At 44.8% G+C, this 26,026-nt stretch overlaps 1 protein-coding gene across 4 annotated transcripts; it reads right to left on the bottom strand.

Moving 5' to 3' along the window:
- Positions 1-219: 219 nt before the first annotated feature.
- LOC144121438 (uncharacterized) lies at positions 220-22,511 on the bottom strand. 4 transcript variants are annotated; one of them, XM_077654640.1, is made up of 8 exons: positions 22,186-22,499; positions 22,022-22,077; positions 20,899-20,979; positions 20,653-20,817; positions 20,077-20,194; positions 5,014-5,115; positions 3,381-3,464; positions 220-369 (listed from the first exon to the last, which is right to left on the bottom strand). In XM_077654640.1, exons 1-8 carry the CDS (start codon positions 22,310-22,312, stop codon positions 272-274), a joined length of 831 nt encoding a protein of 276 aa, XP_077510766.1. In that variant the 5' UTR covers positions 22,313-22,499; the 3' UTR covers positions 220-271. The 4 variants fall into 4 exon arrangements, with proteins under 4 accessions (XP_077510766.1, XP_077510764.1, XP_077510765.1 ...); XM_077654638.1 differs by having other exon boundaries at positions 22,022-22,506; XM_077654639.1 differs by lacking the exon at positions 5,014-5,115 and having other exon boundaries at positions 22,022-22,506.
- Positions 22,512-26,026: the final 3,515 nt, after the last annotated feature.

Here is a 26,026-nt window from a genome sequence, read left to right as displayed (position 1 = left end):
TGCCCCCGTCACATTTACTTCACGAAGTAGGGCCCCTTGATGCCCTAGTCACCTTAGAGCAAGTTCATTTATAGGGATGCAAGGTTGTTAGTCACCAGGGCACTGAGACCCACCGATGGCAGCACAATCAATCCTCCATAAGATAACACTTATTACGACCTCACACTCGTCTAAGCCACCATACCTGGTAGCTTACAGGAAAGCACAAGAAGCACACCATAGTTTTTTTTATTTATTTGGAAGACTTGCCAAGTGGCATACCATGTGGCTGTCAATATACTATAGAAGGCTGTCGAGGCTGTTCTTGAAGATTTCCTTCCGGCACACGTCTACAGCAGGTGGCAGCCTGACACTGAAAATGCTGGTGTGCTGTGGAAAATGAGGAATAGAGCAAGAAATGCATGATGCTGTTGCACTGAATGTCGAGGACTTGGTGACTGGCATGCTCACAGTAAAAAAGCAAGTGAACCCAGTGGTTACTACAAAACATTATTAATTCATTATTTCCATTTCTTCACTGCTTCTTCCTTTCATCCATTCATGTTCAAACATTTCTTCTTCAACGCTCCGTAATTGATTCTTGCAGCAAATCAAGTACCATCAGCTTTCTGTCTAGAATGCTCAAAAATGGAAATGTGAGCAGCCTACATTCTGGTTTGATGGTGTTATCGAAGCTATGCATCAGAGCAGTGTGGAATAGTTACGGCTGTCCCTAGACATACTGTGCTGCTTTGGCAGGAATAACTTTATGCACTGCAATGCCTGGTTGGCATGCGAGCATACGTACTATTTTTATGGAGCTCACGATAAAGTTCTTTAGTAAGGACAGCACTAATGTCTTGTCCCTGTCTTCGGCTAAAACTTTGGCCTGGTGTTCTTTACCAGCAAATGCCAAGACAACGCAGGACATAACCTGGATCTCAATCTTGTCTGGATGCTTTCGTCTCTGATCACTCTCAAACAACATCGTCAAACAAAAGACAATCAAAAACTTTACATCGTTGTTAACTTCTTAAAAAATTTCCAGTCATCTACCAGAAGGCTGCTGCCTTTCTAACAAATAAGCCAAGGTGCAGAATGTGCACACATGACTAACAAAGTAACAGCCACCAGAACTTCTATGAAATCAAAACTAAAGGCACCTTTTGCTGTGACACTTCAAACGTGGTTTATCTTCTGAAGTGCTCTGTGTGCAATAGGCAATACATAGGACAAATTGAAACCCCTTTGCTATTTCCCTTATTACCTTTCCTATTTCCCCTACAACCACAAGCTCCCAGTACTTCCCTCCCCAACCTCCCGCTATATTAACATGCCAGAATTGCCGGTCACTCATTAATAAAATTCACGCTTGCGAGTTGCGGACGTTGCATGACCGTAGGCCAAAACGTGAGTCACCAGGACGGCCACACATAGGCTGCCCGATTTTACAGGCTTCCGACCAAACTCACAATCTTCCAGACCAATTACTGTGCTTTACGGCGACATTCTGTTTCGATAATGCACTGGTGTTGGCTTCACACATGCTTTCTATCTGCTCTTGAAGCATTTTGGCGTGACATTTACCGCGAGCAGATAACATTTCTAAATCACTATGCCATGGCACACTGCATAGTTTGACTGCTATGGTTGCAATCAACCACAAGGAATGTGACACAAAGTGCATCAGAAAATTGGGACAAAAACGTGCAGCAAACATGAGCAAAAGTTCCAATTCATTCGTTTCACACGTCACAGTTTTGTGTGCGACCACATGGTTTTGGATTCGGAGTGCTGGAGATGCTGCAACACACCTGATTTTGTGTGCCTCACCACTGATCACGACATCCATTGCTCAACAAAAGCTAACACAGCAAGCTACTGATGTCTTTGAGATCAGCGATCACGAACAACAGCCGGGTACACATCGTGGAGGTCATGCAGCTAGTTGCTGTCACCATGCCGCCACAGAAAGTCCCCCCTCCTCGTTTATCCGGCCTCACACCTGGCATGCCAATTTTACCCTCTCCACATCTCCTCCAAACAGGTAGTGCAGCCTTTCAGGAGCACTGCTCGGTTTGCCGCATGCCCAGGCACCCTGGCCGTCCAAGCAAGGCAGTGCACTGTTTTGATTATCGATGGCTCCCCCGATTCACAAGCAAATTAACGGGCTACATTTTACACAGACTCCAATGGAGCTTGACAGACCAAGTTATACAGTTCGAATTATCCAAAAATTCAAAAGAATGAGGTTTGAATTCATGAGCTTTCACTGTAGACTACTAATTTTCCATAGATCAACACCACAAATTAAAAAAAAAAGCAATCCCACTATACATTCCTCGGTTTCAGTGACTGTTGGCTTCCTTTATATGTATGTCACAACAAGTCCCTCAATACCCAACCCTTGAGTGCTCAACAGCTTATTGATGGCCTCTTTCTCAAAGTTTTCATGTCATAGGTAGCATAAGAGAGTCCTCGCACAGCTTCCACCCCCCACCATTCGATCTTGTTCGACATGACACCTGCATTATAACAGGACGTTCTTACATCTACCGTGATGGTCGAAAGTGGCGCTCTTGTACACACTCAAGGTTAGGTAATATGTAGCATAAACACCCTCGAAAGTAGAAGATATTGGACAGCTGCTTCCTTAGCTCAGTTGGCAGAGAACTTTATGCCACACACAAAGCATGAAAAGTGCCTTGTTGGTAGACATGATGTTAGGGAGCACCGCTGGCAGACAAAATTTTGGTATTGCAAGCTATCTGGTGAGACCTGTTGTGAGCGTGTATCCACCACTGAAAACGTCAGATTTAATGGCTCCTTGATCGCAAAGATGTAAAAATTTTGAGATTCATGAAGAAAAATAATAATAATATAATAATATAATGTTTGAGTGCCTAAGGTCCACAGAAAAATATATGCTAACACGCAAGCACATGCAGGAGTGCAATATTCAAAACTACTCTACCATCTGTGAATGCAGCATTATGACCACAAAAATTTTAGGCAGTTTTGCGTTAGGGATAGCTTTTGCATGAATTTATCTTTTCGTGGACCTCCTGCATCTCTGGCAGCTTATACTTTGGCCTTGCATTGATAAATACGTTGGAAAAGAGTGTTACTTGGCATATGCTAGCAGTTCAAGTAGATATGCGGGCAGAAATTAGAATTATTCACATTTCTGCACTCTGTATCATATATGCAACGTCGGGATTTAATGGCTTAAAAAGCCCATGGGATGGATCCCAATGCAAAGGGATCCATCCCTTTGCCGGCACTGTTTTTTGCACTGTTGGCCTACAGTTTTTTTAGAGGCCTATAACAAGCTGAAAATGTTCTGTTTGCAAAACCTACTTCGCACAGCCATCTAGCAATAATAACAGGATGTTACTTACCTTTGGGAATGTGCCATACACAAAACCAGTGCTCTATTCCTGGCTTTTCCACTCTACAGAAGCGCCTGACACCAGAATGCCAGCCTGAAGATGGACAACAAGAACAATCAAGACACTGTGACTGCTCACATGAATATGAAGACTGAGTTGGTCAAATGTTTTAGGGGAATCCCCCAAGGTGGAGTAGATTTGTAATAAGGGAGCACTAATTACTTATTGACATCCACCCGAGCGCAGCCATACAGCTACAGCCATACAGCTACAGCCATACAGTAGCCGTATGGCTGCGCTCGGGTGGATGTCAATGAGTAATTACTCCCTTATTACAAATCTACTCCACCATGGGGGATTCCCCTAAAACATTTGACCAACACTGTTCCCACTTCGAGTTATTGATCAATTCGCTCTCGCCCTACCATAAGCTTGCCGTCCCGGTTAGCTCAGTTGGTAGAGCGACTGCTCCAGTGTAGCGGTGTTCCCGGGTTCGAACCCCGGACTAGGACGAATTTTTCTTTAACTACGAAGTTTCTGAGAAAGCTGTATAGCCTTCCTTTGTAGCCATATGGCTGCGCTCGTGTGGATGCTAATGAGTAATTACTCCCTTATATCAAGACTGAGTATAGAAAGGTCGTCTTCATAAAAATTGTAAACTGCGGGGTCTAAAGTCCCGAAGCTACACACAGACTATGAGGGATGCTGTAGAGGGCTCCACAGATTAATTTAGACCACCTGGGATTCTGTAACATGCACTGTCATAGCACAATGATAAGGCATTTTTGTAATTTGGTCTCCACCTAAATACGGCTGCCGCCGCCGGGATCGAACCTGCAACCTTCAGATTGGCTGCAGAGTGCCAAAGCAACTGAGCCACCAAGACGGATTGAGGTAGTCTTCAGTTTCAACTATTTCCTAACTACATTAGGATACAAGTCAAGAAGGCAGTGGCGAATACCCCTGAAAGGAGGCCCTCCAACCAATGGCATCGACCGATCCTCATGACATTGCAAGGCCACTTGATAGTCACCTGTGATTTCCTGCTATACTCATGGATGACTTTTTATGGCAGTGCAGCAAAGGCTAGGCAGGAAATAAAAGAAGGCACTCCTTTGCCCCATGCTGTGGGTAGTGGACTCCTCAGCGCTAGCAACCCTGCACCCTCTCTGCAACTTCCTTCCTCCTCCTTTCTGTACCCATAAGCCAAACAACCCACTACCCACTTCAGGCACAGGGACAAACGACTGTCTCCTTCCCTTTCCTGCCTAGCCTCTGCAGCATTGCTACCATGATGTCATGAGAACTGGTTGATGCCGCTGGCTAGCGGGCCACCTTTGAGGAGCATTCGCCGCTGCCTTCTTCGACTTGTATCCGACTAAAGTCCTGATGCTGGAATTTTGCACTAATACATTATTGCCCAAGGGTATTACACAACTGTAATGAAATGGATAAGAGAACAGGAAAGGTAAAAAATAATAGCTTAGTACTGAAATGAGCTTGTAACAACAGCATGTAGCATATATCATCTCAACCTAGGCTGAGCGCAGTAGTATAGAATACTCTGTTTTCACAGGCACTTTTCACTAAAGCTCAAGTGACTTTTCATATCACGGTAAACTACAGAAGCCTGGAGTGTTACCTGTTGTCAAGGAATGACTGGCAACGCCTGCATTTTCAAGCCATTCCAGGCACTTCCTGACGACCTCTTTTTCCATGCCAGACTGTTCGGCGCTGCTTCCGACTGCAAAAAGAAGAAAAAAATTACAGTATGCTTACTCTTATAGCGACTTCTTTCATTCATTACAATAACTAAGTTCACTCCAGGAAAAAGGCCTCTCCCATATATATTCAACTGACCCTGCCCTGCAGCAGCCATCGTCACCCACCATTCCCCATAAATTTCCTTATCTCATGTACCCACATGACTCTCTGCAGCCTCCTTGCTCCATTTGCTTCCCTCGGAATGCACTTTTGCTATCCTAGGGAAGTGTCAATTATCTGTACTCCATATAAAGTGCCCTGCCCATGTCCATTCCCCTTCATGATCTCACCTTCCACTTTAGGGATATCAGTAACGTGCTGTTCTCAACTTGAGATGGCCTTCCAGGTGCGGTCCAACTACTCCTTATTCCCTCGGTAACTTCTTTCCTGTAGCCCTTATCAAGAGTCACTGCTTGGCCGAGAATAAGACAATGCACTTTTTACTTTTGATACTTCACTGTCTGTAGTAAACATTATCTTCTTCCGAGACTATTGAACATCAATTTAGATGTGATATTAATTTTTAGACCGACTTTTGTTTTGCCTTTACAGATTCTCTAACGTGCACAATTCCTCTCCTCAGTTACAGACCGACATCATCAGCAAATCGAAGGTTCCTGAAGTGGTTTTCATAATCTTTATGCCCCGTTCTTCCCAATCGAACTCTCTAAACATGCAGTGAATAGTAGTGAAGCAAAGAGCTATGATAGCTATGCAATCCCTAGGAGCCTTGATATATGCCCCTTCCATACACCAGTGACAGACATTACCAGCACGACTGTTGACATCTGGACTGAATTAAATACATTTTCCTAATCTGCCCTGGTTTTTGTGTTTTCTCAACACAGTTTCTTTTTTCCTTTGCCATTAGAAAACTGAGTGGCACTGGATTTACACCAAAAGCCTCCTACACATAAAGTGGATGCTCTACCCCTGCGGCATTGCTGCGCGATCATTTTATTACGCCTTGTGGACAGTAAACTCAATGAGAGAGCTTTATAATCACTTGATCTCACCCCCACTGCTCTCTGCACATGTGCAGCATTGCTAGAGCGACAAAGAGCAGGCTAGGCGCGCCATATACTTCCCAAGACACTGCAGCCCCAAAGCCATTCGTGGCATAGCGCTGCACGGGCTCAGTCTGGCCTAGAAGCCTGGGACGGAGAACGCTATGTATAGCCGGGCTTGGGCCAGGCACGGGTCAGGGCATCGAGGGCATGCTTCCGGTTTTTGATTCATTATTGTGGGATAGTACACTTGAGGTGCTCTAGCAGTGACAATGATGAAATGGACATGGTGTGGGCAGAGAAAAAATAACTCCCCAACGCTTCTAGTTGCATTCTGCTTGCGCAAGATGAATGACAAGCAATACTGCATTACCTGCTGCCTGGAACATCTCTGAATGAAAAGTATCTGATATCTTTCTGGACAGTTCTTAGCTCACATAGAATGAGAGGCTTAACTATGCCATTTCTAGACATACCGTATTTAGGCGCATAATTTGCGCACCCTTAACTTATCACCCGGGTTTACAAAAAGCATTTTTTACTCGCATATTTTTCGCCACGCGCTGTGCTAGACCACCATCATGCACGCGGGCTCTACCCTATGGCTCTACCCAGTAGCATTCGGCTATTCCGCGTGTTTGTTCGGAAGGCTTTTCGAATCTTTTGTGCACTGGGCGTTCATGGTGGTGTCAGGGGCTGCTGTTACAATCGCAGCGGCACCAGCGGCATCGCCACTCGGAACGGCCAGCAGCGCTTCCGAGGAGGATCGGCAGCTGATAGAAGAGCCAACACCGCTGTTTGTTTGGCTGATGCATGTGACTCGACTGCCGGCTACGCTTTCCTTGGTCGCACTGACTGCTTGTGTTTCACCTTATCACGGTGCGGAGCCTGCTTGTGTTTCACCTTATCACGGTGCGGAGCGGCGAAGCCAGTGAGAATAACCGCGTGCGCACAAGTTTGCCCATAGACAATCATTGTGTCGGCAAACTTGTGCGCACGTGGCTATTCTGGCTGGCATCGCAGCTCCGCGCCGTGATAAGGTGCCGACAAGCAGTTTGGTCGACGCTCGCGCGGTACTGTTAAAGAATTGTGTGGTGTGATAATTGATTTATTCATTCGCGCTTGCTATCCCAGACGAATTTGCGAAAGCAAACTTATGGAATCGGGCACCACCGAACAATTGGCTGGGCCGCAAGCGATGACGCTGTTTTAGCGTCTTATTCAGCTTCATGCATGCACCTTCATGCCATCCCGCAGTGGGGGGGGGGGGATGCGCGGCTTTTCATTTAGAGTGAACTTTTTTTCGAGGGGCGGCCAGCGTGGGGTGCGGATCCAGGTGCTGACGTATACGCAGCAACATACACTATACCTATATTGCGTGTTATGACCTCTGTGGAGTTGTTTAAGTCGTGCTCGCGAAATCCCCGCGTGATTTGCGCACCCCCTTCTTCGAGCCCTAATTTCTGAATTAAAAGTGCGCAAATTATGTGCGTAAGCATGGTAGTTTAATCAACACCACTCGGAGTGCTTTTGTACGAGTATGCTGGGCCACACTGAGCGCAACATAGGACCTTTCAGTGACTGCAGAGCAATAGCAAAAGACTGCTCTCTCAGGCACTACAAGTGTCAAGCGTAAGTGAAAACATACGCCTGACACTCGGCTCATTTGCACGAGTGTGTTCGCCTACTAAAGTACACAGCACTGCTGGCTTGGGCTGTTTCAGCTCTCAGCGAACACAAGAACACAAGCTGTCAGTTCTACCGAAAAAACTCCACAGTTTTGAGTTACTGCTCAAGACTGGCCATCTGAAGCTTCATAAACTGCTGGAGAAGGACCTTCATTCGATGGCTCAAAGGGCAGCCATTTGTCCCAAGATCAATTTTTACTGGGTGTCGCCACTTCTTAAAATCACATCTGTATGCTGTGGGAAACTGGCATGATTGGGGAGGAGCATGCGAACCTTTTAATGCACACTACGCAATTAAGAGGCTCCTTTGCTTTTTCGTCTCCCGAAACACGGCCAGTGACGTGTGACCTCCTCCGCAACATTACGACAATTACGTATCTTGGTTTTTTTGTAGCATACTACTCAACCTAATCACAACCCAGCCAGTTCAGAGCACACATTTTTCTACCCTGTGCGTGTCACGGCCTGTTTCTGCCTTAGGTCTCTTCCAACAATTTCTGTTTCACGACACTGCTGACCTGCTTAGTAACAGACCAAGGCTGAAAGGCCAAGCGCAAATATATAACAGGCGCAAGGCTCTTCACTATCAAGTGGGAAGAGCAGGGAGAGGGTGTTGGAGTGCCCTTGCTCCTTTCTGACCTCGCTTTCGTCCTGTCCTTCAGTAGGCAAAAGGGAGACTTCACACTACGAGTTGTCTTATACCCCGCATCTCCACCAAATGTTATGGGGACATCTCGTATACCCCGCACATCCACCAAATGTTACAGGGAAGTCTCCACAAACAACTGTGCAGCACTGAGAGCTACTCTATGACCTGAGGCTTGGAGAATGCTCATACACCCACTGTCGCTGGCGTAGTCTTCAAGAGCACCAATAATCACTTCATTGTCGGCTGGTAACAATATGTCATAATACCATATTTACTCGAATCTAAGCCGGCAGCGATTGCAAGCCGACCCCCCAAAAATCGCAAACCTGAAAAAAAAAAACCTTGAATGCAAGCAGACAGAAAAAAGAAAAAGACCGCCTTGAACAAGAAAGACATTTATTCAAATGAAAGCTGGATGTGCTCTTCATAAGATTGCCTGGTCACTCTTCTTCCTCGCTGAAGATTTCTTTGTCACTAACTTCATCCCACAGAGCGCTGTCCTCGGTACCATCCAGCGCGTTTGAAGTGCAGCACTTACGGAATGACTGCACGATCACCTCCGCCGGAATATCTTCCCATGCTGCTGCAACCCAGATGGCCACTTGACTGAGCGATGCGCGTTTAGTGCGACCTGTCGGAGTGAGCTTATGATCTTGTTCAGTCAACTAGTCAGTGTAATACTTGCTCACTCTAGATTTAAAGGGCCTGTTGATGGCGATATCAAGTGGCTGCAGCTGACTGGTCATGCCGCCAGGTATGATGGCCACATCTGTCCTACCTCGTGAGAGTGTAGCCTTCACGCCGTCCGTCAAGTGTCCACTGTAAGAGTCTAAAACCACGAGGGAATCCTGGCACAACAATGCACCTAGTCGACGCTGTTATCCATCCATTTTCGTGCGCACCAACGACGACGTTTCTCGGAAACTTTTCCTTTGCAAAAAGAGTCTTCCGCTTGAAGATGATGCACGGCGGCAGCTTTCATCCATTGGCAGTGCAGCAGAGCATCACGGTCGAACGTTGCCTCTCGTAGCCCACAGTACGTAGTTTCACTTTAGATTCCTTCTCGGCCACTGTGTATGCCATGGACATATCAAAATAAACTGGGGTCTGATCGACATTCCCAATTTGCCCAAGTTCATACCCCTTTTCAATCCTCTTCTTTATCACATACCTTTGGAAAGATACCAATTTCTCTTCAAAATTTCTGGGCAGCTTCTGGCACACTGAAGTTCGCCGCCACATGCCAAAGCCAAACCACTTCACAAATTTTTGAAGCCAGCCCCTGCTTGCCTTGAACGCAGTGCAGGGGATGCCTTGTGCTTTTGCAACCTCCCTAGCTTTTGCCTGAATAATTTCTGTTGTAACAGGAAGTGCTCCGGCCCTCTGCATCCTAACAAACTGAGCAACTTCCTCTTCCACAGCATGGCGACAGCCTCTGCAGGGTCTGGAAAACGCCATTTGTGTTGCAACGCAGTTGAACAACTGGTCCCATTGTTTTCGCCAGCGGCGGATATTTGCTTCGTCCACGCCACACTCTCGCTGTGCTTGAAGATTGGTCCAGCTTTCCGCCACAAGCACAATTTTCCGCCTGAAAGTAGCGGTGTAACGACACCGCTTATTTGTTAGTGCCATCGCGTCGTGAGACGAGATCATGGAGTCATGCTAGCAACGCTAGCCACAGGCCTAACAAGCCGATCTGCTGATCAGACAAAGCATGCAGGAATTAGGCGCTAGAGGCGCTGCATGCGCAGTACCGTAGATGGCGATGGCGATTATGCAGCCGTATCCTCGAATCTAAGACGACACCCCAGTTTCATAATCAAAATTTCAATAAAAAGCATTGGCTTAGATTCGAATAAATACGGTATGCATTTCTTATGACACACTAGCAGCTTTACTTCTCACCACTAGCTCAGGTGTGGCATCGTGCACAGCATTTTGGCAATTTTCTGTCCAGTTTCTTTGCCTCTGGTACACAACTCTTGAAGGCAGCCAACATCTGGAGCAAAACTGTGTTCGACCTATCCATTTCAGGCTGTGTTGTGTAGAGATAAGTACTCATATAGAGCCAAGATATTATTTGAAACAGATGTGCATTTAGACTTGCAATGCAAAAAAGGTATTTAAAACTGGCTTAAAAAGGAATGAAAACCTAAATTTTGATCGCTGCACTAACACCTGTGTGTTTTGGCCACACAGACCACTCATTATGATGAAAAGCCAGAGACTGCAAGAGGAAGCATCAGGTCACATATATTTCAGTCAGTTTTGTTATGCTTAGAATTCGTAGTTGCTTGCTACACAAATGCTACATCAGAACAAAACAGCATTTCTCTAAAGAAAATGCTCTAAATTTTCCAAAAGAAAAATTTAGAAGGTGGATGTGGCTCAGCTATAGCATACAAATCTGCAATAGGTTAGTTCTACAAGAGAAATACTAGCTTGCAATTCCTATTTATGCAGTTCACATACCTTAGAATGCTGAGATCAAAGGCTCCATAGGTAGGTGATGATGAGTTGATGAATTGCTGACACCTTGTTTTCCTCCACCTCCATTTCGTCATCTGGTGGCACAGGAGTTGATATTCCAGGCGATTTGAAGCTGCTATGCTCAACTACCACTTGGCTCTTTAATAACACATATAGGCGTTATTAAAAAAATATAGACACCTAATTTTGGTGGCATGTTTTCTTCTCTGCAGTGATGCGTAAGACATTACTATACATGGATCACCATGTGGCGTTCGCCTACGACCGTTAAGTAATTTATAATCAATGTTTTCTCTCGCGCTGTTTAGGTTTCAACAGCTCTTTGACGTCAAAGTTGTATTCAGGCCACGTGAGGCATGCAAAAACTGCAATATATAGGCTGTTCCTTCATTCATAGTCGTTCCAGCTATTGAGGCAGGCTGGCTTTAGCGCTGCAGTGAATTGAAACAACGAATCAGCGATTATATCCCAGTAAACCATGAATATGCAGAGGATATTCACAAATGGTCCAAACGTCCAATGTTCATGTATCGATATCCTTTGCATGTTAAGGGGACTATTGGATTCAGATATCAGTTAGTGGATATTCAGAGGATATTCAAATATGGATGATTTTCTTTCAGCACATTGAAAGTTTTGGAAATGTGCTAACAACTTACCAGAAACGGATATACTTGTTTTTGAAGGCACGAACATGCTGAAATTATGTTACCTTTGGATTTTAATCATTCCTGCTTTTGCAGTCTTACATCTTCAGGAACGAGTTATTTCAAGCAGTTGACTATTACACGTTTTCATTTTATTTTATGCATGCGAATGCATGTACGGTACGATTATTTGAAGAAATTGCTCAAGTTATACCGACGGCCACAAACGCTGCGATTTTAATACCAGAACAATGATTAGAACTTTCTTGACTTTGGGCAACCTAGCGGCCATGAGCATTGTCATTAGCCGCGTCGCTAGCGCCCCTCCCAGCTCTGCCGAGTCGGCCGCAATGTTTTAGTGATTTCTTTCAGCGTTTCTTCGCATGTTTTTATTTTTTGTTTCGCGTGCTCACATTTTGTTCGCTGTGGCGGCAAGCTTGTTGTGCGTGTTGTATACAGTCCTGAGCACTCACTGCTGGAAGTACTGGAGGATTACGTGGATAACAGCAATAATGGTGAGTTTTTATGACACTATTCTGTCAAACAAAGTGTTAGTGTTCATTTGTGGCATTGTGCAATTTTCATGCTGGCGATTTCATCATTCGGTTCATCATTCATGGAGTGCAGATATGGCTTTAAAATCTGTGGTGTTTAGTTATTGCGGCTAGATTTGTCCCCGAAGTAGTCGCGTGGGAATGGCTGTGGTCTGTGCCACTTCTCTGCCTCTAAATAGCAGCCTGCACACATTGGACTTCAGTTCTCAGTTGTAAGGCAAACAATGTTGGTGGTAGTTAGCTGTGCCTTCTAACAATTGTTGGAATAGCCTGCACTTTGATGGCACACATTCAACTGCATATTCCAGCCGTCTGGTATGCTATGACCTTTACTACAAAGGGGGGAAGATTCCTGTCTCCGGCGGCTCACGGCTCAAGAAGACAGTTTTTGTAGCTCTTGTGTTGCCGTAAAATTTGCTAACAGCCCCCTATACGCTCTTATCTGCCTCTGTTTAGTCAAGCTCTTGTGTTTGCCTTTTTTTCCCACGGCATTGTTTTTTTTTTCTTCTTTGTGGTTTTTGAACTTTTGTGTGAACTTGGTCTGTTCTCAGTTCTTGTAATTTCCTTTTATTTCAGTAGCACATGTCTATCGAATACTTTTTTCTTTCAGCTTGTGGCTTTTACAACATTTTCTGAAAATTTCTATTTTATTAGTGTGTAGAATGAAAGTTGTGCTCTGAAAATTCTTGCTCCTGTTTGTGTGCCCCAACAAGGCTTTACATCTTATGTATACAATGAGAGTTGCTGGTTGTAAACCTCATATAATGCAGCTGGGCGTGAACATTTTTCTTTGCTGTTCCTTTTCAGATATTTTGGACAACATGTTCAGAGAAGAGATAGTTTCATTCATCTTGTCACTCATTACATGCATTCTGTGCCATGAAGACAAACAGCTGGTATGAAATTGTTTTTCGCACTTCATTTTTAGGTAATATGGAAAGCAAATAGCTTTCACCAAATATTTTCTAGTTCTTCATTAAACACAGGCTAATTACCAACTACTGCCACATCTTTCTTCTTCACATAACAAACAAAAAATTCAAGCAATTCACTGGCCTCATTGACTCGCTTCAGTTAAACCTGTTTTCCCACTCGTCCTAACTTCCCGATTCCGCAAATGCTTTCATGAAACACAATTTCTAATGTTCAGCAATGATTAACATACACTTGTAGCTTCTGGGTTTGGAAAGAGCTTTGTTTTTAGATGTCCTCAAGGCATTTTTCACTGTTAAGCTCCAGGTTTCTATAATAAAACTAAGGTACCTCAAGACTGACTACTTGATTTTCTACAGGATCACTGACTTCCTTTTTAACTACACAACATATGACTGCTAATACAACCGCTGCAGATTTTGCAGGCCGCACTCCTATGTGGCTGCTGCTGTTTCCCGGGTTCTGCTACATCTTCACCATCCGGCGCCGCTGCGCAATCGTCGTTCTCGCCTGCTTCTTGGCCAAGTCTGGCCGACAACAGTTTTTACACCTGGCAACGTGGATCTTCTACTATCTCCGATATCGGCGACGCATATAAGAGCAAGCCTGGAACCACCCATCTCGGTCACGGCACCGTGACCGCCATGAAAATCTTACCACTGCGGATTTTGCGGGTTAGTTATTTGGAAGGCGCTACCTGTGTGAATAGCAGCGATTATTGTCTATTTGCGATGTCGTGCCCTAAAGAGTATATTGATGCACTGAAGCGTTTATTTTCTTTGCCATCTCACTTTTACTTACTTTTTTATGGTATGTTACTCTCATTATCGGGTGACATTGAAAGCAACCCTGGGCCTATGAATGCAACTGAAAGGAAGGAAAACTCTGGAACCTCTTTTGCTGACCGTCCAAAGAATTGAAGCTGGCCAGGCTACGATACTTAATGAAATCAAAGGTGTTAAAGAAAGGCAGGATGCTACCGAAAATGAAGTCAAACAGCTGATGCTGAGAGCTGCAGCCCTTGAAACACCAACAGCTTCACCCGATAAGCCTGAGTCTTCTTTGGCTGACAATGCCTTTCGAAACATTTCTTCCCAGCTTTCTAGCATTTACTCAAGATGTGATGATGCTGAAAACAGATTGCGTTGAAATAACTTGCTTTCCTTTGGCATATACGATGTGTTATTCTTGCTCCGTTGCAGTTGTTAATCTTGCTCCGTTTTAAATAATCTGTGTTCGTGTTTTTTGCGTTGTACCATGTCCATTGCACCGTTATTGTTGTTTATTATTTCTGCACATTCCTTTTCCTTGATGCCCCCCTCACTCAATGCTTTTCAGGGCCAGTGAGGTATCAATAAATAATAATAATAATAACTCTCATGGTGTTCCCACCCTTTCAGGCATGCGTCAAGAATGTGCCTTAGCATGTTTATTCTTCCTGACCTGCATTAGCAGTTCATTCAGTGTTGTTTCTAGTTCTATTACTTTTTGCTGCTAATTGTTCTGATAGTTCTGACATTGCATCACTTCGGACTGAATTCAGTAAGACTGTGTAATGGTTTCTCTGTAGTGCGGATGTTTACTTTTTAAATTCGAGAATTTCTCATAACCAGTCACCCTGTCCCTATTATTTTTAAAAAATAGTCACCTTGACTTCTCCCTAGCATACAACTACTTTGGCATGGATATTACAACCTTTTACAAAAATTCATGGAAGTCTAATATTGACTACCTAACATGAAAATCTAGTTGCATGCTGATGCATTTATTACACAAATTTTCCAATGGAACTGAAAAAGCCTACCTATGTCTGGCTTAATCTACGATATTCTTGCATATGTGAACCATGGCTGGTCTCCTTATCAATGCCCTCAAGAATGCGCACACTTGCTCAATGCATTTCATCCTGCCTGCTTAGTACACTGCAAACGCCATAGACATGAAAAAACCAAATATCTTCCCCCTCCCCCCCCCACTCCCCCCCCCCTAACTCTTTGCCATAAGGTGTCTTCTGTCTTTTTCAAGAGACCACAAGTGGCTCTGATTGCACTTTGTCACACCTGCTACTTTATATCTGCATGCACCAACCACCCTCATGAAGTCAGCATACGTCACCAAATATGGTGATAAACGCATGCTCATTCCTGCGGAAAGCATGCTGTGATCGGCACCACTGTCCCTCCGTCCAAAGGCGTGGATCGACTATCATAACACAGTGGTTAATCCCTTTTCATCTATGACGTCACACTAGCTGGTGCAAGGGGAGTAACACTCATGTCATGAGAGCCGGTTGACACTAGTGGATGGAGGGCCTGCTTTGAGAGGCATATGCCGCTTCATTCTTGAGTTTTATCCGACTGCAGTATTCAACCAACATTAATCACTATTGCTCTGCACACTCCAGCTTTTTTTAATGTCATTGCTGATGATGATGATTATGAATTTTTATGGCGCAAGGGCATCTATGGCCATAGAGTGCCATGGCACAAGGTATTTTCGATCACTCAAGATGGGGTCAAAGACCCATTTTCCAAGCATTTCACCCATTATAAGCTGAGCACCAGACCAGGGGAAAGCTTGTACCCATTGCATCACCGGTGGGTACCCGGCGGCACTGGGGATCGAACCCCGCACCTCACGCATGCGAGGCCTTTTAATGTCACTGCAAAAGTATGGTTGCATATATGTATTTGAAATTCTTGGTTGTCGTCCTTGTGTTTGTTTGCTGAGGCTTGGGTTTCTTTTTTCATGTTAAGCATTCAGGCTGTTGCATGAGATCTTTGTACTCCAAACCTCTGTCTGGATTTAGTCTTACCTCTGGTAAGGCTAGTAAAGGTTATGGTGGATGCACGTTTGTGTACTTGGCTTCTATCGCATGCTTTTTTTCCTCATTACTTTTCAGTAAAGATACTAAGCCAGTTGGGTGAAACATTAGCTTTTGCATATTCTTGTGCACCCATTTTTTGTCCATATTTCCTGCTGTGTCATCACTTCTGTTCAAAACAATGCACTGTTATATTCACAGGCTTCCGAGGACCTGGAGTAAAAGAATGGACAGCACCAGACGCTGATCATTATGGCTACTGGGCAATAAGATATGGCTGAGGGCAAAACAAGTGATTGTATTCCTTGGTGTTCTTCCGTACTCGAAGCCTGTGCCTGTGCATAAACCCTTCAGCAGCGGTGTGTACAACTGTACACACCAAATTTGGCGCCACTTTGCGCTCCCGCCCTTGCTTCAAACGGGCTGACACCCCACGTAAGCATTGATACATGCCTTATAAGTGGACAACTACCGCCATCGTTTTTGCGCACCAAACCTGAAGCCCAAACAAATACTGAAGATGGACGCCTCCGCCTTTTACGGATCTGCACGTGAATGCATTGGAATTGTGTTATATTTTTGACATGTAAAAAATATTTACGAACGTGGTGTTCATATCAGCTTAACGCAGAAGGTTATGGCTTTTCGCAAGCGAGAGGTTTTGCGGTTTTTGTTAAAGATGGCTCTGTGCCGTGCAGTGAAACATCCTTGTGTACAATTGTACACATGGCGCCTCAAGGCTGCCTCACCAGATAACGTTTTTGTATTTTATTTCTTTGTAACCAGTAATGGTGAACTTATATATATATTTTGTACATTATAGGTCTTAGAGAGCACTCAGTATGCCGGCAAAAGGCATCGACTGCGTCGGCTCAAGCTCTTTTGGCCAGAATAGCCGACGGGAACATCTCGGATGGGGACTTCTCGGACGATGAATTCGAAGAATCTGCCAAATTTGTGGTTAGTAAGTTTTGGCAACACACTAAAGCAATTTGAAACTTCTCCTGATATATTTCTTAAACTTTTTCATTTCATTCTAGCCAACAAATGAAGATTCTTTGATAATAGACCAGAGCATCAGTAGTAGTAGTGATGATGAAGAGAATGTGCAGCCAGTGGGGCCACCGCCAACGAAAAGAAAGAAAACCGTGGTGAAGTGAATTAAGAAGAAATTCTCGGCGGTAAACACTCAATGCAACTTCATTCCTAACCGTGGATCAGCTGTCCTTGAGCCACTTGAGTACTTCATGAAGTACTTTCCAGAGATCATTTTTGACGATCTAGCACATTTAACCAACATTTATGTGCTGAAAAGAGATGGAGTTGAGCTAAATAACACATCGGAAGAAATCAAAGTCTTCACTGGCATTATGATACGAATGAGAATCTTGAAATTTCTGAGAATCCGAATGTATTGGCAGGAGGACACAAGAATCCCCTGCATTGCGGATGCAATGACATGCAAACGCTTTTTCAAGCAACGAGCAGCACTGTGTGTTGCTGACGTCGATGCTCCGCCGGATCCACTGAAGAACAAGTTTTGGAAAGTGGCGCCAATCACTGATGCCGTCAGAAGTCGATGTCTTGCTTTGGAACCTCTCACAGAAAGCAGCATTGACGAACAAATGGTGCCCTTCACAGGAAAGGTCCCCGTTAAGCAGTTTGTGAAAAACAAGCCAAACCCTGAAGGACTTAAAGTATTCGTCCGCTGCAGTTCAGACAGCATGGCTCATGACTTTGAGCTCTATCAAGGGAAACGCACTGGCGTAAGCAACGCCCATTCACATTTGGGCCTTGATGGTTTGGTTGTGATGCGGCTTGTGGAAGCGCTCCCGCATGGTCTCAACATGAGATGCTACATGGACAATTATTTTTCTTCTGTGCCACCTTTCCGAGCTGAAATTTCTTGGAATTTTAGCGTCTGGCGCGATTAGGGCCAACAGACTTCTAGGCTGTGAGCTGAAAAGCGAAAAAGAGCTGAAGAAGGGAGGGCGCGGAAGCTACGACTTCAAGATTGCTGAAGAGGAAGATGTGGTCATTGTTCGCTGGCACGACAATGGTCCAGTCAACATGATCTCTACAGTTGTAGGACTAGGCACCATCACTAAGGTGAAGAGATGGAGTGAAGCAGCAAAGATCGACATCAACTTCCCACAGGTAATCGCCGAGTACAATCGATTTATGGGTGGCATTGACAAGTTGGACATTTTGATGTCGCTCTATCCTTTTCATGCAAAGACGAAGAAATGGCCAGTAAGGGTAAGCTCCCACTTCATTTCCCTTGTGGTTTGCAACAGTTGGCTTGAGTACATTCGCGATACTAATGCAGAGGGACTGCCAAAAAAGGATGTGAAGGATGCTATGGCATTTCAGTCTGACATTGCAAGGAGCTTGATTGCAAGCAACATGACTGCACCAAACAAGAGGGGAAGACCAAGCACCAGCTCTGCAAAGCCTGCCCGAAAGTCACATATCGGCATGTCCATGCCGACAAACTCTACAAGGTTTGACGGAAACAATCACTGGCCCATTCACATGAATGCCATCCCGCAAAGGTGCCGAAACACAGGCTGTGTTTTGAAGTCTAGAGTTTGCTGTCGCAAATGCGGAGTTTTCCTCTGCCTAAGTGCCACAAAGGATTGTTACTATGAATTTCATACCAAAAAGTAGAAGCAATCGAAGTGGGCAAGCTGAGAGGCATTGAAAATTCATTCTGAAGTACTTGTGAAGAGTTACAGCACCTGGAAATAGTTTTGCCTATGTGAGTGGTCGTCGACATACTTTACAGCCTAGAGGCGCCATGTGTACAAATGTACACATCACAAAAATTTTTTGTTGTTTTTCTGTTTTTCTTCATACCACTCAGTTTGGGTTGCTGTTTATAGGCAATATTTGAAGGAATCACAATTTTCCTTCTTGTTGTCTTAATTCTCGCCTAAAGGGGATAATCCTTGCCCGTGTACTGCCACGAGGTGCAATATTCTGAAGAAACGAGAACTGTGGCTGTAAGATTATACTTGTTTATTTTATGCGCTGTACAGGTTACAAGAACTGAATGAGTATAATGAAAGATCAAAAAGTCACAGAGAGCGCAAACTAATGACTTCACTACACATGAATGTTACATCTTGCACGAACTGGAAATGACATTTCAGGTAACATGCATCCACAAAAATGACACTTCTTTGTGACATGGTTATGTAATTGCATTGATTAGAGCCCAGCGTGCAATTTTCTCGTAATGCGTCTGTTATTTGAAATGTTATTCCCAGATCATGTATAAAGGATGGAAGTTTCCTATTGGTTTTTGCTTTGTATCTCTCTGTCATACCTTGCATCATATTTGTTTAGTAGTAAGCTGTACAGCACACAAAATAAATGACATAGCTGCCACAGTATCCAGCCCCCAACCTGAAAATAGATTGGCTGAATATCTGGTGAACATCCTCTGAATGCCTAGGAATCGTCACATGCAGGCATGATATGAGTATTGTATGGACGTCCACTATCATCAAAATGAAGATTTTATGGACATTATATGGACGTAATATGAGCATTGGTGAACATCATATGGACATCTGATAGTTTGTGGAGGAAATTATATGAATATCCACTGGATATAACTTGGTTGGCTGGGATCAGTTTTTTTTGTCCCTCGAGTGACCTATAAGCAACTTTGACATCACAGCCACCTTTCGGTTGTTGAAACTGAAACCAAAACAACATGAGGGAGAAATGCGATTATAAATTATTTAGCAGTGTAGGCGAATACCACATGGTAATCCCTGTATACTAATGCCTTACAGGCCTTTAAAGAACCAAGCAGTAGTTCAGCATCCTAAGTTGTTGGCAGTACAGCACGAGAGGCCTTGGTCTGTGTCGCCACTGAAACCTGCACCTTGGCTGCAATAACCTGCACACCTGCCAGTTTAAGAGAGGTTAATACAGTACAAAAATTAATGTTTGCTCTTTAACTTAGCTTTGGTATCTGCATAACTGCTGGTTTTTCTAGTGAAGCATGTTTTAAATTTTTATTTAAAAAACAGAACACAGCCCCAGTGTCAATTTTAAACAGTTTCACTAAAAGAAGACACTCGTTCCACTCTTAGACCTAACACTGTGATAGGCACAGAACAAAGACAAGCTTACCAGCACTCTTTCCCATCAACTTTGATGAGGTCTGTGCGCTGACTGTGTGCAAAATCGACGCAGTTTGTGTGGCCACAGCACTTGTCATGGGATGGGAGCTGCCCTGGCATTTCTTAGCCTACAAAGCAATACACACATACCATAGTCATGCACAGGTTATTTTTTCATGATTTGCAGCACTTATCGTTTCACTGTTAAAATACCTGCAGATGGCAGGCTTTCCACGAGCATCATGGCCACCTGCATCAGTTGCTGAAGTACTAGAGTAGGCTTTTCGTGTGTTTAAATATAAAGCACCATTTCCTCACTGGTGCTGCGATGTAGGGGACATTCACCTAAAGGAAGGCATTGAGTGGGGTGTTATTCACATCCATGGAAGATACGGCCAGGCTATGCAATGTTGGTGCTTCAATGGCATGTGGTTGAAGCAGGAAAACTGTGTGCTACATCATGCAGTGCTTTGGTTAAGGACTGTAGGTGGCAGACCTCTCACAGTGGTGGCTAAATGCTGTGTATCCGAAGCTACAATAATAGTCGTGCCTATTATGCTTGTGGCATAAAGCAAGCACAACTCACCAAGGGCGAGACTTCAGATGACTTGTCACAAGGTGCAGCTGCTGAGGTTGTCTGGCTCTGCGGCGCCTGTGGCGCACACAACTGCGAGTGGAGCTGTAAGATGCACTGCTCTGCGCACTGAACATCAGCAGTCAAGCAGTGGTGTGCAGCTGTAGTTTCAGCAACCTGCATCAAGTGCTGCAGTATAAGCCCCACTCCTTTGCACATTCAAAACAAATCCAGCAATGCACAGTGTGCATAACTCACCAGGGGCAGGTCTTCAGAAGAGCTGCCACTAGAAGGTGCAGGACATGACTGGCTCTTTGGCGCTTGTTGCTTGGCATGTGGCTGCAACAAAACCAGCTGTGTACTGCACTGCTAGCTTGAAATGCTTGTTTCAAAGCCCTGTGGACCACGCATTGGACAAGAACACGGATAAAACCTGCCCTTAATGTTTTGTGCTGTACCCCTCTTTGCTGCATATTCACCTTGTGCTGACATTTTGGACTGTCATGCATCTGACAGACATTGCACCCTTCCACTAACTTCAAAGACTTACCTTTCTCTTCCATGACCACATTTTAAAGATTTTTTTTGCAGTCTTTTTCTTCTGAGCCTTCCTGTTATTGTTATCTCCCCAAAACAAAGTACTCGCAGTATGTCAGTGCTTTTCACACACCAGTTAAAATATTTTTTTTTCATTTAGAGCCTATTTCAAAGCCTGGTAAATGACACTAGGAATTAAACTGGTGCAGCCGGCTTTGCACTACTGCGTTTTACATTTTGCTCCAATTACCTGTACGCATTTTGAGCTTTATTTCACGACACACACAATAGCGAGAATGTCATGTTTTGTTCTGTCCTAAATTAGGATGCCTTTGAATATGTAACTGAAGTAAAAAATTGATTTCTTTGAGCAATTTGTATTGAAATACAGATTGCCGATGACGCCGAAACCAGGGGTGCTGAGCGGGACAGAGCTCAGAGTTCCACTTTCTGTCTCACAATTACAATTTACATTTAAATTTCAAAATGCAAATACCAGTTTACATGGCCCGAGCCCTCTCCCATAACAAAATTTGGAGGGACTGGCCAGCTCAGCACCCCAAAAATGTAAAAATTCTCCGGGTGCTACCCTAGGTGGCTTAAATAATCCAGAGCCTTGCACTATGCGAGGCCCCTCGTAGCCTATGTGTCGCTTTAGAACGCTGACTGGACTGTAAATACAAGGTATCCAAACCCCTCGTCCTTCACATTGGCTTGCGCTGACAAGTGCACGCTTCTCCACGCCAGAGGCCCGACAAGAACGCCTGAGCTAAAGAAACGTTCCCAGAAAATCGTACTGTGATCACAGCTTCTTATAATTATAGTCTTATAAATCTGCACTTACCGGGAGGGTCGGAAGAAACAGCGTTGGTAGCACGCCTTTCCGCAGACACAACTTCGCTGGGACACCCAAATTGCGGATCACATCCGGGTTGTAATTATAGGCATCAGCAGAGAAGTGCCGTCCACAAACGTATATAGACAGCCTCTTCTCCGATAGCGGCTTACCGATGAGCAGCAACCACGCTTTACGGAGGCCGGCGTCTTGAGGCACTTGGTGTAGAATATTTCGGCTCCCGTCACTAGCAATGCCATCGCAGCCAGAGACTGCACAATGTCGTAACGATCCGCTCATTTCCCATCAACACAGTTTAAGACTAGAACTGATTTCACGAACTTAGTGATTGTGCAGGCGAGCCCATTGACAATTCCAAGCGTCACACTCACGAAGAGATACAAAACCAAGGGCAAGAATCCCCTATTGTTTGGCGTGAACAGGGGTGCAATCCGCGCGGCGCCAGTAGGTAGTACGCGCTGATTGGTCCCAACGGGGCAAGCATGCGCACAGATGAATGGATGGATAACAGTTTCTTGAGGTGGATAGATCTCAGGAGAGTCTCCTTTGGACAAGACCTTGAAACAGGATGGCGGCAGGTGGCTTCATGCTGGGTATTCTTTTTCTATATATTTCGCTGACGAATCCGTTAAATTTGGCAGTATTACTAACGTTCTAAGTTATTTTCAGTTTCGCAGCACCGCTCGAGAGGTGGCTGAAGTGGCGGTCGCGGGAACTGAAGTGGCAGTCGCGGTCGCTGAAGACGAGCGCTCTTTTCCTACATCGTCTGCTGTCACGGGTGTTTTGTTCGCAGCTGTAACGGCAGGCTAGTCGGATTTTCAAGTTCGTTTTAGAGTTAGTGGGGCTCCCAGTGATTGTGAAGACTTCTTTGTATGAAATCTGTGCACTTAGTGACTTGAAGCGAGTGTTACTCATGCCATCCTGCTTTGCGCCCGGCTGCACAAGTGGCAACAGGAACGAGGCTACCGATCAACATTTTTTCACACCGCCTAGCGAAGGCAGCCATTTAAAAAGGTGGGAGCAGATAATGCGTCGCAACAGCAGCTCCCTCGCACGTCTAACGTACGTGAGCGTCATTTTGAGGATCAAGGAATACAAACTCGTTGTAAACGGCCAAGAGGTACGAATTCCTCGCAGGAACTGCGCTCTGCGCAGTGCCGTCCCTGGACTATTTCCCTGTCTTGCAGAGCGAATCCCAAAACAAAACAAAAAAACGTGAAATGTAGGCCAAAGTCACCTGAAAAGTGCGCTTTCATGCAGTCGAATAAGTCCATGAGATCCTTGCGTCTTCAAGCGAGCGGTTCGTATGCACCCTTTCCGGATGACTTGGTGCCGATTTCCTGCTCGGCTTAGACCAGTATTAAGTCTGTGCACTGACGCTTGGCAACCTGGAGACTGTGATGCTACCCTCTACGGACTGGCTACATGAAGCTATACACGATGAAATAAATGTGTACGTATAGTTTTCTGCTCCAAAGCTATAGCTGCAGGCCGTCTAATAATTCCGAAGGCTGTTGTCAAGAAGATGCTATAGCTGCGTCGCGAATGGGTACAAGCTTCACAGCACCTGTTGAAAACTTCAGCCCCTGTCACTGACCTTGAGAGAATCCTGTCTGAAGCAGGTGGCTTAAATATCTGTGCAGGTGTAAAGACATATATCTTGATGAACAGGCGGCGAAGTCGGAAACTGTTCATCATAGATAACTGCCGCGTGGTGGAAAAAAGGAAAGGCCCTGGCACTGAAGGTAGCGCTCCCAAAAGTTACAGACCAAGGAACTCGAAGAGCACTCGTTATCTCCGACCTTATACCGGGTATCCCAGCTAACTTGAGCCAAGGGTTAGAAATCAATTATTAGAAACAGGCGAGTGAAACCAGTTGCATATTGCTGACAGCCATCTTGCGCACCACAGGCAATTTTTGTTTTGCAATTAATTATTAGTTTAGTGGACTAATTATCTAAATTAATAAATATTGACTTTAGACAACGAATTTCATTTGAAGAGTGGTCGAGCACCTTTAGAAACCCCCATTCTATCATTTACGATAATTAAACCCTTACGTGTGTCTGCCCCCCCCCCCCCCCCAATCTCCAAATAAGCCCGCGAAATACAAAATAAACCACGTGACTAACGCATTTGCGCGCCACGATCGTGCTGCTCTCAAACGTGGTTCAAGCAAACGAAATCACTTGCAGCCTTGACTCGACGACCCCGCACCAGCGACAGGCTGATTTGTTGGCGGCGGCAATTTCGCACCGTCATGTGTGCCACTGGCTGACGCTGACGAAAAACCACCGTCAACATATGGGCCTGCCGCTGGTGCGGGGCCGTCGAGTCAAGGCTGCAGGTGATTTCGTTTGCTCGAACCACGCTAGAGAGCAGCACGATCGTGGTGCGCAAATGCGTTAGTCACGTGGTTTATTTTTTATTTCGCGGGTTTTATTTGGAGCTGGGGAAAAAAAGACACACGTAAGGGTTTCCTTACTGTAAAGGATGGAACGGGGGTTTCTTAAGGCGCTCGACAACTCTTCAAGTGCAATTTGTTGTCTAAAGTCAATATTTATTAATTTAGATAATTAAACTTTTAATTAATTGCGAAACAAAAATTGCCGGTGGTGCGCAAGATGGCTGCCACCAATATGCAACTGGTTTCACTCGCCTGTTTTAATAATTTATTCTTTAACCCTTGGCTCAAGTTAGCTGGGACACCCGGTATATCAGCGCCTGGCGCTCATGTCATCAGCATGAGGCATGATAGTGCACAGCTTTAAGATGCTTGTACACTCAAACAGTTCTTCCATTACATCCGCTTGGTGTTAAGTGCTATATAACCAACGAAAAGAACACAGTGTAAAACTATAAATTGCGTGGGCGGCTTGAGTCACACACACACAACGAGTAAGAAATTACGAAGCGCGCTTCGTCTAGCCCTTTACTGCACGATTTTTTATTTTATGATAAGATTATTTCAGGACATGCAGGCAGTCATAAAAATCACTATATGCACATGAAAATTTGATTCGCTGGTTATCAACATTTTTTATTGGCTGAAAAATGATATGTTGCATATTTGCAACAATGTGCACAATGAAAACACCTTGCAAAGCTGAACACCGTTCTTGGTGAGAATGAAATACAAATAATGACCACTGAATCAACCACAGTAAAACAATCATTTCATTGTGTGATACACGTAGAAGCAATTGCTCTTGTTTGTAGAGCAGAGATGAATGCCACACTTAGAACAGTAGCTCATGCAGATTCCGGTGCACCTGGGAAACTTGCAGCGCTGCCTCTTTTGGCTCCAAAGAACCCAGTGGCCAACCTGAAAGAATATATGTGATTATTACCTTTGAAACAACTCATGATTGTTTAGAAATTATACCTCATCTAGCCGAACATCCTGTGTAGGAGTGGGTGCAGTTGGGCCCCTCTTCTTCTTCACCTCAATGGCTTGTTCAGTAGATTCGCTGCTTGGTCTGCCCCTTTTCTTCAGCTGCTTTTTAATAATAATAATAATAATTGGTTTTGGGGGAAAGGAAATGGCGCGGTATCTGTCTCATATATCGTTGGACACCTGAACCGCGCCGTAAGGGAAGGGATAAAGGAGGGAGTGAAAGAAGAAATGAAGAAATAGGTGCCGTAGTGGAGGGCTCCGGAATAATTTCGACCACCTGGGGATCTTTAACGTGCACTGACATCGCACAGCACACGGGCGCCTTAGCGTTTTTCCTCCATAAAAACGCAGCCGCCGCGGTCGGGTTCGAACCCGGGAACTCCGGATCAGTAGTCGAGCGCCCTAACCACTGAGCCACCGCGGCGGGGTGCTGCTTTTTCCCCGTCTTGCTTTTTTCCCGTCTTTCCTCCTCATCAGAGTATGAACTTGATAAGCTTTCACTGTCAGTAAGGCTTCCACGTGGTTGAATATCTGAAGCATGAAAAAATTGACTATTGTGTGTAACGAAATTTGCATCACAAAATAAATACAGAGCA

This window comes from Amblyomma americanum, chromosome 2 (genome assembly GCF_052857255.1).
Source record: "Amblyomma americanum isolate KBUSLIRL-KWMA chromosome 2, ASM5285725v1, whole genome shotgun sequence".
NCBI lineage: Eukaryota > Metazoa > Arthropoda > Arachnida > Ixodida > Ixodidae > Amblyomma > Amblyomma americanum.
Note: the sequence above shows the minus strand (reverse complement) of the source record. Positions and strands in the feature narration are given on the sequence as shown.